The sequence below is a fragment of the Amblyomma americanum genome, chromosome 8 (assembly GCF_052857255.1).
Source record: "Amblyomma americanum isolate KBUSLIRL-KWMA chromosome 8, ASM5285725v1, whole genome shotgun sequence".
NCBI lineage: Eukaryota > Metazoa > Arthropoda > Arachnida > Ixodida > Ixodidae > Amblyomma > Amblyomma americanum.
Genome location: NC_135504.1, coordinates 56,237,797 through 56,253,541, shown reverse-complemented (window position 1 = coordinate 56,253,541; position 15,745 = coordinate 56,237,797). Strand labels below are relative to the sequence as shown.

At 48.1% G+C, this 15,745-nt stretch overlaps 1 protein-coding gene across 3 annotated transcripts in view; it reads right to left on the bottom strand.

The window, feature by feature from the left end:
* The window catches only part of LOC144101692 (uncharacterized), a 228,278-nt gene that overhangs the window by 40,156 nt on the left and 172,377 nt on the right, over window positions 1-15,745 (bottom strand). For 2 of the 3 annotated variants that reach the window (XM_077634827.1, XM_077634826.1), the window contains exon 1: window positions 1,605-1,724. The exons of the other annotated variant lie outside the window; for it this stretch is intronic. In XM_077634827.1, the coding sequence (XP_077490953.1) occupies window positions 1,605-1,656 (52 nt within the window). In that variant the 5' untranslated portion in view covers window positions 1,657-1,724. Of the gene's footprint in view, window positions 1-1,604; window positions 1,725-15,745 lie in introns of those variants that run through there. 3 annotated transcript variants of the gene reach the window in all.

Here is a 15,745-nt window from a genome sequence, read left to right as displayed (position 1 = left end):
TCAGCCTCGCTCTCAACCACGCAGCCTTCGTCAGTACCCTGACAGCCTCGGCAGCCCATGGCCGCCTCCCCGCGACTCCTGCACAGCATCTCCGGCCCAGCCGTCCATGTCCACGACACACCAGGTAGGCTCAGCACGAGCTTGGCCGCCCGTTCTGCTCCAACAAGTGCCCTCTGCGCTTCTTTAGAACTGCCTCTTTGCGTTTCTTCGTGTCAGCCCGGACCACGTCTGTCCAGTCCCAACCAGACCGCCCTTCCCTGATGTTGGCACCACCACCTTCTGACGACACGCAACGCTGTGCACCAGCATGCCTGTCGCAGTTTTCGGCTTCCCCGTCTGCCTCGTCACAAGAGCCAGCAGCTGCAGAAACCCCTGCAGCTATGTCGATGCCGCGGTCAGTACATGCTAGAGGTCTCGGTCACACCCACACCTGCTAGCCGCACTTCCAGCTCCTGCAAAGGTCCGCCACGCACAAACAGTCACACGAAACTGGATGAGCAGGCCAAACCGGTAACAGAAGTACCAAGCACGGCGCAACCCGCCCTACTTTGCCTACGAAGGACCCTGAACCAGTGCCAGCGTTAGTCCTCACGCCAAGCCAGGCCACTCATGTGGTCCCTTCTTGCCCCCCACCGTTGTTCGAACCTTGCAAGAAGCCTGATACCGCTTAATAGGCAGCCGCCAAACGCCGGTTCAGTGGGAGACTACCCCATAAAATCTCTCCCCCGCAGCAGAATCAGGTACGAACCGCCTGCAACTACATCAGCCGCCGTATCGCAAACTGCCTGCATTCACCACGCAAGCGGACGTGCCACCCGGGATGTCGCGATGCAGAAGCCACCTCTGAATGCCTCTGCCTCACCAACATTTCCTTTCGTGAACAGCTCGGAGCCTGTGGCAAGGGCGCCACTCGTGCGGCCACCCGCCACGTTCAAGACAATCAGTCCACGGCTGGCTGTACATGCAGTCTCATGCAGTCCACCGCACCCATTTCTCCGTCTCGGTCCTCACTGCGCCTCTCGTAGCCGCCTGTCTTGTCACCGGGCACCTCGAACCGGAAACGGGTGCACGCCTCTCGGTACCCCCGACACACCTTGTTATCCCTGCTACTCCGTATCTGCTGCGCCGGCCGGCAGCTGGCGCACCTAAGCCTCCGGCACTGGGTCCGCTTAGTATGTTGTCTCATCTTCTTAACCGGCCTCTACGCGATCCTGGACACCCCCCGAAAGCTCGGCTGCAACGCCACCGCCAGGGTCACCCGCCTGAGCCTGGTCATCGGACCCCGGACGCCCTGCACGGACCATTTGACACATACCGACTACTCATCTAGGGGTGGAGCCCTGGAGCGACCCGCGCGGCCGGCGCTAGCGAAATGCCGAAGAGGCCGAAGTTTCTCCAGCACGCGCTGAAGACGCACCGCTGTTGTCTCCTTTTCGGCAGCCCTCCACAAATGTGGCCGCGGTCGCTTTCCTGGGTGGCCTCCACACGGTGAGCCACTTAGCAATTTATATGCTTGACACATACTGTAACGGGAATCGGCAAGGAAGCAATAAAAAAAAACAAAATTTGGGAGGCAGCATAATAGGATCAAAGAGGCCCCTCACCTGATAGGCCAGCGTTCATCAGAGCTATCAAGAAGACCATGAGGAGAGCCATGGCAGAAGTTGCTGCGCTCGCCCTGGAATCAGTCTCGCAGGTGCAGAAGACTGCAGTGTTTTCAGAGGCTGACATCATGCTTTTTATAGGGCTCTTTGGGTTACAAAATAGTTTATATTTTCTTTCCATACCACGTGTGTGCGTGAGTTTAAAAATGAAAACACAAAAACTGTTGAAAAAAAGAGCGCACTTTGCAGCCGAACGAAACACGTATATATGGATGTAAGCTAACCAGCCCTATGCGGGTTCAAAACATGGACATCTGCTTCTGTTTTCGGCTCGCACTTCTGGCACCATCACAGAGACCAGGCTGTGTTTTGGCGCAGTTTCAGTGGGGTTAAAGTAAAAAGCAGCTTCAAGTAAAGTAGAAACAAAGTGGCACCAATATCCACACGTGCGTCCTTCACCTCTACACCTGTGCCTACTGCCTGAAAGACTATATGCATTGGCCAGGCACATGGTTGGGGCACTCACGTGCTTTAAAGTTGGTCAGCGCAGTTTCCATATTTTTAACGAAATGCAGAGCTGAAGGCTTAGCCCTGATTGTTTTTGCGCGATACTAGATTAATACCATCAAAGTAGATAGCTCCCTAGAGATCAATGGCACGGCCTCTCTCTGTTTTAATAGAGTGTTTTTGGTCTAGATGGAGGTAGGACACACATGGACATGCGGAGGAATTTTTTTCATAGGGGGCGCTTCTCTTTTGTTTTTACTTCTGCATGAGAACTGGCTATGAATGATCTGGATTGAGGCTAGATAAGAATGGTGTTTTTAGGTAATACCAGATTTTACACCAGCACACGTGGAGCGCATTGAAGAAACAAGGTACCTACGCTGCAGATTTTGACAGTCTGCACGTGCGGCACATCGTATGCGCCTGGATCGGTAACGCAATTACCAGTATTCAACATCGTATTTCAGTAGTATAGCTGGCCTGTTTACTTGGTGTAGAGATCTGTGCTGCGTAAATCTTGATTAATCGGTTCAAAGCTTTTAAGGAACCTTTGAAATAGCCACAAAAGGGCATGCGAAACTGGGTTGCTAAAGTACTTCTTTTATTATGAAGAGCTAAATGTACTATCTCTCTGACCCGTTATAATGTACTATACGTGCTGGTGCACTCCAAGGGCATGTTATAGGAAACTTGTGGGAATTCACCATTCCTGTGGTTGAAGATATCACACACTTTGCTAGAGGTGCTACTTACAGCTACTTATAACTATTTATATTCCTTTCAACTTGATTGCAGCCATACTGCTGGCTGGACTCCTTTTTTTTTTAATCTGCCGCTACCACCCGCTCCCTGGGCGCCGCTTCATTGTTCACTAAGCTCCTCAGCCCCCTCCCGCAGTGGGCCAGAATTGTAGCGCCAGGTACGGAGAGCAGTCTAGCCAGCAATATTGCGATGGCAAGATACTTGTTTACAGATTAACGAAACACTATAAAACTTCGAGAGAATGAAGACTGTTGGAGGAAGAACAAGTGAATCTACACTGATAACAAAAAGACACCCATATGGGAGTAAATGGTTTTTCCTCTAGAGCCCACCAGAAAAAGGTTTTATTTACTGTGTATAGATAAAGTATATTATTTACTGCCCCATATAATGGAGGCATTAAGGAGTACGGCGGAGTAAAACTGTTACTAACGATAGAAATGAAACCCAAACTGACGTAATGTTCATTTTTGGTAGTTCAGATTCATTTTTACAGCGCTACCACTTTGGTAAACAGATACAGAAATGCGGGCCCCGCCGGAAGCCCAGCTGGGCACACTGCGCTCCCCTAATGCTGCCATGCGCCACGAGTTCTTATCGCCGTCTGCAAGCCCAGCCGCGGCCTAGGCGCAGGCGGCAAGAGTCGTCGGTTGTTCTCTACTTTTTCTTTGTGGGCTCGTTTGGTTCCCTGTCGTCGTACATAAATCGATGCAACATTAGAATCATAACACGAAACCTGAAAGCACTTTCGCACTCCTTTTCACTGTCATGCACAAAACGATAGTTCACTGAAAACCAGAACACAAGAAGTTAAAGGTGATATAGGTGAAAATGATAGTGTTTTCTTTCATCTTCATTTCTTTAAAATTGGTGGTGATGATCAATGTTTGTGGCACAAGGAAATCTGTGGTCAAAGAGTGCCATGGTCCAAGGTTTTTAGTTTTCTAAAGGGGTTGTCAACGACCGATTTCCCAAGCATTTCACCCTAAAGAAGCCGAGCACAAGGCAGACGAAAGCTTGTGCCATTGCATCACCGGTGGTATACCCGGCGGCACTGGGTATCGAGCCCCGCACTTCTTGCATGTGAGGCCGATGCTCATACGACTAGGCCACCCCTAAAGTATTAAGGCGATAGCCTTGAATGGCACATACTTGCGTCCCTCCGTTACATTTAAGTAACGTGACATTACGATCGTGTGACATCACAAGGGAATGGGACATCGCGAAGCAGAGCGTTCTGATGTTACGTGTGTCTCTCTGCCACGCTCGCGCCAGCTGCTCTTCTCATCTGTCGGTAAATGAATTCAAGCGCGGCAAATTCAAATAGGTGCAATGAGTCGCAAACGGCTTTCGCCTTCCCGCAGTTACGAGATGTCTATGTTCCTCCAACGAATTTTTCTTTAAGACTGGGTTTCTTAATATGACTAAGGAAAAATGTTGCCTCATCAGCTCAATCAAGCGCTCGGTGTTGAAACCATGCGCTATTACCGTTCCATGTTGATGAAGCACACTATAGTTTGCTGCAACGCATCGCGATAACCACTCCACAAAAGCTGTGAGAATGAGGCCTAAGCAGGGGCTGTAACGGGGTGGCGACACTAACAAAGGAAGGTGACTCATGGTTGTATTGTTCAGTTACGTAGCTTACTGTAGCTGAAGACGGCGACAAGCCGAAATCTTGTACTGCGGTACGCGTCCGTGAGGGAGCCGAAGTAAGCAGAGATCCAACGACAATGATCGCCAAGAGGTCGTCACTCACAACCATTATCGCATGACTGACCAGAAGCAGACGAGACGGTAGGTGGCGCTGTAGAAGGCGCAAATGGTGTTTCCTTAAGTCCTTTGGAAAATTAGGGCGCATTGAGACCAAGAAACTATCTGCTATGATGGGACTTATAAGTAGGGGAATTCTCTTTTATACCGCATTATAGAGTGCAGAAAGCACAATATGTCGTTTAACACATTTTACTCCATATTGAGGTTATAGGCATTTTCACATACGCAGTTTAAAGGGCGCTGCCAAGTATTTATTCTCCGAATGGGGTTGATTCTTGTTTACAGCATGAGAAGGAAATCCCGTGTTCCTGGACGTATATTAAAAAGAATTAACAACCGCACGCCATAGCAAACGCACGCTCTGTTGCCGATATATGTACGATGAAGAGTGGCACTACCCACACAAATATTCCACGATTATGCAAATTTATCGCAGCCCATAATAGGCCCATGATATATTTAACGGGCCGCTGGTAATATAGTCGACAATACACGTCGTTTCCAAATATCTCATCCACAACTATGCTACTGAACGCATTTGGGCTAAGTTTCCATTACGCTAGTAAACTCTAACATATCGTCAACCATGACAATGCCTTCCATGGCAATCAGGCGGTGTAAACAAGGGAGCGGAATCAATTTTGCTGTAGGGCTTTCGCGTGCAGATCGTACATATGTTTGAGGCTTTTTACTGCCGCGGCGGCAACGTTTGATGTAGGCGAAACGGTACAGAAGTTCAGTCTGCATTGTGATGTAAGTCATGTTGCTAAGATTATTACCAGCCGACCGTTACCGTGCGTCTTTCTTTCCTTTTGCGCTCTGTGGTTCAGTGCTTCCTCGGGTGCTGAGCCAACTGACGATGGAGACAATGTGCGAAATTTATGCTATATAGGGATTAACGTCAAAAGCGACAAGGGCTTTATCCACCGGCAATAGAGGAGATCGATGGATAAATTTCGACCACCTGGTGTTCTTTAACGGCCACTGAAAATGCACAGTGCATGGCGACCCTACATTTCTCCTCCATCGACATGGTGCCACCGCGGAAATTATTGATCCCAGTACCTTGACCACTCAGCCACCGCAACGATGACCAAAGTGAGATAGTTCCTAGACATACAGAGAGAAAGACTGAACTTTATTAAGCAGATAAAAGTCTTCCCAAGAGGCTCCTCAGTCCAATCACCCTCTGGCCTTCCCTTAGAGTTTCAGTTTCGGGTTACTGAGCTTGAACTGCTCACGGGCTCGTGCGCCCGCTATTTTGTAGGTTATTCTCACGTGGTGGGGACGCCAGTCCAGCAAACAGGCCGACAGCGAAAGGCTTCCAAACGTAGCACTTTCATGGACTTATTTGTAATCCTTCTTGTCGAGGACCATCGCGAGCTGTGCAGGGCATCCTACCGGACCTGTGGAGAAGACCGACTGGGCCACTGACGCCTGTTCGTACTTCGTGACGTGTTCTCTCCTGCGGTCGGCCTCTTACGACCAGACACCAACTTCCAGCCTAAGAGTATAAACGCACCGGCGCTTCAGGGGCTAACCATAAGTCAGGAAAGGCGTCAATGCGGCGTCGACTCTCGGCGTATCCATGGCGGCGGCGGCCACAGCAGAAATGATTCATTCTCCTTGCAGCGTTAAGAGAGGGGACCACCCTAACAAAAATTTCTTTAGACAGTCTATGGGCTGCCCATAGACTTCTGTCTATAAAGTCCACAGACTGTATATAGACCAATCCTAGAGAATAGTCTATAGGCAATACAAATTTCATAGACAATCTATAGATTTATGGTCATACACTTTCAGTAGACTTTTGTCTACAGACAGTCTATAGACTACGAATAGAGAAAAAGAAATATCTATAGAAAGGCAATTGAGTTTATATGATGTCTATAGACTGTCTATAGACAATTTTTATAAGGGCAGCGCCACCTCACTGGGAGGCGAATTTCAACGGCGCGCCCACAATAGCGCGCTGTTGAGCCAGGTGTACAGCACCATGGATGACAAACGCCCTGTTTTTTTCTAGACGAAGAGCAGCGAGCGCGAGTGAAGCAAGCCGTCTGTTCCCACGCTGCAAATGGATAGAAGGCGAAAACCTGTTCGGGGGTGGTGAAATTCCTGGATATTTAATGCAGGATTTGTGAGAGGCAATTGCTAAAGCATAAGGCGCTGCAAAGCGCTAAACCTGTCCGCAAGCATTAATTGGCCTCCCACTAAAGCAAGTGGGAAAATTTATCTTTTGATTTGTTAAGTACTGCGGGCAGAAACTTAAATGCTATAGTGTTGTGTATGGTAGGCATTATTCTTCGTGTGTGCTACCGAGGAGAAATGAAACGCGAACGTGCCAATAGCGGCACCATGCACAAGAACCACATTAATAACCAAAGAAACATTCGAACTCGTCTTGAGAATTATAGATCCGATTAGCGGTGACCACACTTAAGGAGGATTAACTAACCATGCAAGTTCTGCGTCTCCCTAAACTAAAATCTAGCTCTGCTGATCGCGTTTAAATGGGCCCGTTCGCGTATCGATTTTCCCCGATAAGACTTTACAAGCGGCCCAATTCAGCGGCAGTGTCAGCATTAGAGCCGGATACAATTCAAGAAAAAAGCGGCTTTTCCCCGTCAAAGGACCCCCTTTCAGCTAATGGCATCGGTAGATTCTCATGAACCTGCTAGCATGGAGTAGCGTGTCAATGCAGGAAAGGGACTATCCGCTTTCACCCACCCCTCCCTGCATTCTCACGTTACCATGTTCATGAGAATCGACCGACGCCATCGGCTGGAAGGCGGTCCTTTGACGGCAAAAAGCTGATTCTTTTTAGGACTTGCATCCAATTACTGCGTGTTCTGCCAATTATGGGTAAAAAAATTTTGTTTCATTTTTAATCTCGACTTGCGTGAGTAGTGCATGCTTGTGTTTTCAAGCGCTGGTTCAGTGCCGTGTACTGCACAAGGATCTCATCGTCGCACTCACTGGAGTGGCCCTTCTAGACCTGGTGGAGATATACGGTTCCAGCCTTTCCAGCATGTCATACCTCATCACGACGTGGGGCATTGGAAACCTCCTGGGCTCTCTGCTGGGTAAGTGGCTCTTTTGTGTTACGTTTGTTTGTCCGGCCTCAAAATGAACATTTAATGCTGAGAACATTGCACTTAAAGCATTGTCGTCAAGAAATTTATAGTCGTGACGACCACACCGAAAAGAACTTGGCCAGTGATGCCGGAATCTCTATTTTTTTTCCTTTTCTAGTTTACAAAAACTCCATTTTTAATGAAAATAGCATATTTCTTTAGAATGGGGTTATCTATCGATACACAGCCGATTTCAATTCGTCCTCAGTGTCCCTTCTGCTGGGGCTTGTTGTTTGTTGCTGTGTAGTTATGTGCCTGACAGATAATATTTTGGCAAGGATATCTGCTTCTAAAGCATATACTCTCAATCTTTTGTACATTGGTGTCCGCGGTTTTTTTTTAAATGGGTTCGCAGGCGGGAAGCTGTACGACACGTACAGCAACCAGGTGATATCGATCATAATGATGTCGCTGAGCAGCTTCACAAGGATCATGATTCCACTGAGCGGAAACGTGCCGCTGGCGTACGTCATGGTTTTCTTCGAGGGACTCAGCCTTGGTGCATTTGGCACAGGTCAGCACGAAGTCATGTCCTGGTCTATGATAAATGTCTGGGTGTTGCTTTTGCCACATAATCGGAAAAGTTCTGTGTTCACATGAACACAGAAACTAGATATGTAGGATGTAAGCTGCAAACATAACCTTCATGCCAGGAAGGTCCCGTCTTGGAACCGTATACATTCACCTTTCTTTTAAGACGAAAACATTTGATGTCTCGTACGCGCGGTGACCGTCCGTCCGGTCACGTGACCTTGCGGTGTCCGTCAGTTACATCCTAGGTCACGTGACCGCGTCCGTTCGTTACATCCTAGGTCAAGTGACCCTGTCGCATGGTAACAGCCTGCCAACTGGACGGCTAGCAAACTAACCACTGTGGCGGGTGATGTGATCCGCCGCTAAGCAACAACTGCGCATGCGCAGCGTGACGTCACCACTCAAATTCAAATCAGCGCAATGAGTCGCAAACTGCTTTCGCCTATCCGCAGTTAAGAGATATCTAAGTGCCTCCAACTAATTTTTCGAATCATCCTACCTAATACCGGAATGACTGGTTAATCCTCTCCTAAGCTGGTTTTAACGAATGAGACGTATGAACTACTGAGCTCATCCCGAACTGCTCTGGCTGACTGTTATGGAACATGGTACCAGCGCAAGGAACAAGGACGAAGGGAGAAGAAAGACAACACGAACTATGGACTCAAATCTCGGACACACAAGTCCCACAGAAAGTCGGCATTCTTTGCAGCCAGACGAGTAAGTGTTCGAAAAAAAGAGGTTCATTTTTTTCCTGGGTATACCGAAGCGGCATAGGTGCGTAGGTGGTTCTGCAGGTGTCGAATCTGTCGCCACAGGTCGGAGCGCAGGATTTTCTTCATTCTTCTGGCAGATGGGAAGCACGGTGAAAAGAGGCCACAAGCACCGGGTAGGACAAGGCGATGATCGAGTGCAAACGTGAGTTCCCTTGCCCGTCATGTGGTAACAGCTAAGAGGTTGACAAGGCTCGTGGAAGGGTTCACACACAAAAAAGAAGGAATAACGGGGCCCAATGTATTATAAAGTATGTCACTAAGGGTATACAGCTGGGCTAGTTGGTTTGCATTATTATGGAGCATTGTGCCAGCGCAAGAAACAACGACGACGGGAGAAGAAAGACAACACGAACGCCGGACTCAAATTTCGGACACATACCTGCATTCGACACCTGCAGAACCACCTACGAACATATGCCGCTTCGGTATACCCAGGACAAAATAGTTAACCTCTTTTTCGAACACTTACCCGTCTGGCTGCAATGAATGCCGACTTTCTGCGGAGCTTGTGGTCCGAAATTTGAGTCCGGCGTTCGTGTTGTCTTTCTTCTCCCTTCATCCTTGTTTCTTGCGCCGGTACCATGTTCCATAATAAAGCAAACCAACTAGCCCAGCCGTCTACCCTTTTCTGGCTGACTGGATTTTCCATTCTTCTTCCAGGAGCGAACGCGTGGATCAACAGGATGAGGCCCGAGAACAGCAGCCCCACGTTGCAAACTTTCCACTTTGCCTTTGGCGTCGGCGGCCTCGTAGCCCCGTTCATCGCCAAGCCTTTCCTATCACCGGTTCCTAGAGGCAACGGGAGCATTCCCAACCAAACCCTCAGCACAGCACACTATCCCTACTTGGTGGAAATCAACAGCAGTGACTTTGCTCTCGTAGAGGTGGTTACCGATTAATAAGCTAACCGCTGAAGCCAAGAACAAAAGCGAGGTTCACTATGCATTCGCGATAGCCAGTGCCCTAAACACGGCTTTAGTTCTTGAAATGATTGTTCTTTACTTCATAGACAAAACGGACTTCAAACCGCCAGAAGCCACTGCTACGGACGAAACCGACCCATTAATAGAGGAGTTCGTGAATAATAGGCGGTTCACGCGCATCATGTTGGCGATCCTTTGCGCCTACTTAGTCGTATAATTTATCCTGGAGTGCACCTCATCCGAGATATTCGCTCCGTTCGCGGTTAAAAGTGACCTCCACTTCTCCAAGACGACTGCTTCCCGTGTGGTAGTCGCTTACTTCTCTTGTTTCGCTGCCAGACACCTGACCACCGCCCTAGTCACGATCAAAGTGCCCGTGTTCGGAGTCCTGGTACTGTCACACGTCATTCTGTTTCCCATGGCACCGATGCTCGTTGTATGGGGTTCGACAAACTCAACCGCGCTCAAGGTAGGGAGTGCTATAACTGGCTTCGGTCAGGGACCCTTGAACGCGGTAGTTACGACCTGGACGGCCGGGTACATAACCATTACCAACAAGATGATGTCGCTAGTTGTCGTCACAGGAGGTATTGGATCCATGTCCCCGGTGATTCTGGTCGGCCAGTTCCTTGACCGCTGTCCCAACGTTTTCCTCTACGTGTGTGTCGCGTCTGTTTCCCTGTGCATATTGTTTTTCGCCGTAATGTCCCTGTATGTGCGGAGGAAGCCAGCTCTAAATAAGGGCAGGGAGGTCATCGTAAACGCTCCCGATGAAGGTTCCTGAGACATATTATCACATCAAGAGGAACCCCCCATCCAATTTTTAGGCTCAGTAAATATACTTTGAGTTTTTGTGGCCATTTAGTGTTTGTCCGACAGCAACAAAAAACATTGTTGATAAAATTGGATTGTAAAAACAAAATTCTTCTCACCCTCCAGCCCCCTATTCAAGCTACTAACGTCAATAACTAAAATGAATGCGTGATCGCCGTTTGGATGTGAACCATAGTATAAACAAGCCTCGAAGGTCTGCGCACAGAAAGTCTCTTGACGTCTCCGCATTTTGTGATAACTGTTGTTCACTACGATAGATCAGCTTTTCGTTTCATCCTTTTTCTTAGGTTATAAAAACGTTTTCAGAACTGTTGTACATCGATACAATCCCACTCTTATTTGTCTTCTCGGTGCCACCTTGATCAGTGTCGAAAAGGGAAGGAGCGTTCACACTTGTATTTCGGGATCAGAGAAGAGTGCCTTCATGACCGACTTACACGACGCACATTGCTAAATAAGCACGCATTACGTCAAAATCATCGCAGCTATCAGCGCAACAATGTTTAGTGCAGAGAAAAACTCTCCTATTGATTTCTTGTTAGCCATGTGCCGCGCTATCCGCGCCCGCCGAATAAATTTCCCGCTCCGGTCTCTCCACTGCACTCTATGCTTTCACCGACACTTTTTCTTAAGTTAAATATTTATCAAAAAATAAACATTACAGATGACTCAAGTTTCTTACCAGGGGCCGTTAGCAGTCATATTTGCTGTTGTATGACCAACCAAACTTACTTCTGCTGAAGTGCACTGCGGTTATGACTACTAAAACCGCAGTCGCCTAGTTTGCACTCACTTTCGCTCATCTGAAGGTTTGTTGCCTGTAATGAGCTCGCTCAAGTTTATTTCACTACTGAAATCATTGATTTTTAAAGAATAAATCATATTTAAATACGGTTGACCTCTCAGTGCCATTTTAAAGTGGTAGCGATGTGAGAGACATTTCGTGGTGTGAGCGGTGTTGCCATCTGCGTTGTAACAATAGGATAGGATAGGATGCCTTTATTGAGCTCTAGCGCAATTGCTTTTATGCGGCTCACATGAGTACATCTCCGCAACGGTTGGTTGCCCCTATTCGAGGGCTCCGCTGGATACTGCCGTCAGCTGAGCTCGCCGTATCAGACCGATCTGGTCATCGCGGCTGTCGCTGGAGAGCATACCCTCCGATTGCTCAGCACTTGTAACAATAAACTGCCCAACACTGGCAAAAGACTTAACGAGGGTGTTGTTGCGGACTAGCTGCACTAGAGATAGTTGGACCAGAGTAGGCTAGTTGGCTAGAGATTGTTTACTAGGACTGTATTATAAATCGTGTAACTTTTCGTTCAGTTTGAATTTCTTCTACTTGGTTCTGCGTCATTGGTTTCAGCTTCTGATGACGTAGGCCGCGGAGGCGAAGAACACGTCCATGATTTAACTTACTTGCATGAAGACGTCCTAGACCTTGGCTGCCCGGCACCGACGCCGACCAATCGGAGCATGACGACGCGTTGGACAAGTCTCACGAGCTTTATCGGCGCTAATACTGAGGAAAGAAACCGTGCGGAGATTGTACGACGAACTGGCGGATCATGGTCCCTCTGACTCAGCTGGACTGGATGTGGCGGCAGTAGGGTGTCCAGAGGCGGTGTCCCGTCCAGATCGCTCCTGCCTGTGATTGGTCGGTTGCTTGCCTACGTACTTATGCTTTCTTCAAGGTGGATAGACGTTACTATCAAGTGAGATCAAAACAAAATGAATTGCTACAGAATACGGGCCGAGGCGAGCACTATTAAGAGGGGGCCATCTCCGTCTCTGGCCGTGTGATTGGTGTGGACGAAGAGAGTTGGCGCATTTAAAAGAATTGAGGAGGAGGGTGGTCGTGCGGCAGGCCTATGACTATTATTAGTTCGCACCGGATAGGAAAATGAACATATTTTTCTCCTAGCATTTTTAGAAACAAGGAACATTTCGTATTTTATTCAATATTCGTCCCATGAATCGAAGATCCTGGCCACCTTTTTAATAGCTTTAATATTCGCACACTCCTACTGGTCCCCATTCTCGACTATGTTAATTTCGTCGGTCATTGCGAAATTGTCGAGAAAAACTAAACTGAAGTTGTAGTGTTCTGCTTTCACAAAAGTGTGCAAGGAAAGAAAGAACCCTAGCTCAGGACAAAGAAAATTAAATCCATACTTGGGCAACCACTGGATAGACCGGCAGTGCGGGGATCCACTGTGTGGGCCATCAGAAATTTAGCACTTTAGAAATTTAGAAAATTTAGAAATTTAGAAATTTAGAACAGTTTGACTTGCCCGATTTTAGCCTCGCACGCGCACGTTTAGAGTATGGGGCTGTTTGTTATGGGTTCCTGTCACACACCGGAGGATTTCTCAGTTTAACATTACAGGTTCCACAGAAGCACATTCGCGAGTTGTATGGAAGAGGCGGCAGTTCAGTGTCTAGCGTACTCCGGTCGTAAGCTATAGGGGCGGTTAATAGAACAAAGAGGACGACTATGCGCAGAAATCAGAGTTCCATCAAGTACTTCCTCACATTCATCGAGCTGCAGGTAAGAGAGAAAGTGCGATGTACATATAGACCTGAGCAACAATTGGTAGGCTAGTATAACTGATGTGTATAAAGAATACAGCTGGTATTCACTGGGCACTGCGACAGTCCGTCGACACGTGGGCGGCGGAGCGGCTCTCTCAAAGTAACGTTTCCAGATGTGCGCGCCTTCCCAGCTGGTTTACCGCTCTGAGCTTGGCAGCTGCGTTGACTCGACAGTGGCACACCCGGCGCGACAGTGACACACCCGCGGCAATAGCGGTTCATTGAACGTGGGGCTTTTTTCAGAGACTATCGCATCACTTGACACACCGCAGCGGCTGTCAACGAAGTAATGACCCAAAGAACAGTGATCCGGTGACGAAAGCTTAGTGGTACGGGTAAATGGAGCCGCGTTGTGCCGTTTCGTGCATGTACGCTTTTTTTCAGTGCTTCTGTATGTTGAAATGTTTTTTGTCAACCGCCACTGTACTTGTTGTCATTGACGAATGAGTATCCAGTGGATCTTTATAGGCTGCTCCCATTTGTAAATTGCGGCGCGCGCTTCCTCAAATTAAGCAGCGAAGCGATCAGGGATTAGGCCTATTTCACACCTAGTGAAGCCGTCGGTGTTCAATGTGTGTGCATGTGAGTGCCTTGTTATGAAAGCGAAGAAAGGGAGAAGGAATACGTGCCCTGGTGGATTACCTCCTCTTTGGTGAAGATATAATTACTTCATGTTCAAGGCGAGCAATGTTCATGCTGTATAAGAATTTCAAGGTAAAGAAAAAGCAGCCTACCCACACCGACGTCTGCCCACCGGGCTCGGATGGCGCAAGCCGCGTAACTCACATGATGAAAAAAATAGCACAAAAGGAAAACAATGAACGGGAAGGGAACGACGCAGACAAACGCCAAAATAGCGCCCTCTATTTCCGTGCCTCGTGTTTCTTTTACGCTATTTTTGCATCATGAACGCTATTCAACTCGCCCAACTTTCGGCTTTTTGTATGTCACATGAATGTTCGAAAGCAATTTTATCGATCAACTACACCGATGTGTGTGTGTGAATGGTGTTGCTTGCATTCTCCTTCAGTGTACGTTGTCTGTTGTGCGTGGGGCTTCGAAACCAGCCTAGGGTATTTGTAAACCACAAGATTTCACAATGGCCTTCCGTTCACTGTGCACATACTCCTGCCACGTGTTTCGTTACGGGATGCGCAACTCGTGAGGGCATTTTCTCTCTCCTGTGTGAGAAACGTAAAGTTTGTCGCCGCAGTAACGGAGACTGGCGCATTTGTGCTTCCTTTTTTTCGCTTGCACCCCATTCTGTCTGTTGTGTGCTTGCGTTCTGCCCATCCTTCGCAGTGTGTATGTCAGTACAAAGAAACGACATGATCAGCGGCAATAACGAAAGCGCTCTTCATTGTTAATTTATGAATTTGAAACAACACTAGTATTTCCTATGTTGGCCTTGAAAAACGTTTCTGCCACCCTTCTAATAACCCTCCTGCTCGGCACGCGCCTTGTGGCTTGCCTAGCGTTTTATATAAGCGCCCTTTCTGACCAAGTGTCTTGCTTTTTGAAAAATAAAAAAGTGGCAAGGGTTTAACGTAATTGAGCAGATGGGCGAAAGCAGGTGTTATTCGTCAATTGGCGGAAACGCAAGCTCCGCCTTAATGAGTATGACGCGATTGCTTTATTGAGTCAATGCCCATATATGCAGAATTGGTCATTCTCTACTTGACATTCATTGCTCGATGAGAGCCCTCATACCATTACCAGCACAGCGCTCAAGCGATGCGCCACAGCACTGGCAGGTGGCTGTTTCTGTCGCAGCCACCGGTAAGGATTGTGCGCCCCATGTTGTTCTTCCGGAGCAACCTCTCACGACCACTCATTAATTTAACTGCCACCTGCCAGGGCAGATTATGATGCCACAAGGTCACGTGACTTAGAAGGCGCGACGCCTCAGGACATTAATTGTACCAGTAATGGGCCATGTGGCTGTGTTGTGACTGAAATAGGAGACATACATGAACTGATTCTTAGCTTTTGATTTTGCAGTAAGGTGTCGCGTTAGCTAGAGTTCGTCAGCGCAGGTGGCTGAACGGGTTGGTAAGCGACCACTTCATCACAGTACGGAAAACGCAGACTGTCACCTGTGGTTTCATGCACAAGCAGGGCGAAGCCGTACTGCAACTTTTTGATGAGGAGCGTAGGTTCATATTACTGGAAACAAGCACTAAAAGCTGCAGCGTCTCACCTTTTGCCCCTGCGAAGGTCAACGAATTTGCCAGGTCTTACAACGCGCTCCCACGAATCTACCACCGCAAAGTCCACCCGGACCATATGGGTGTAAG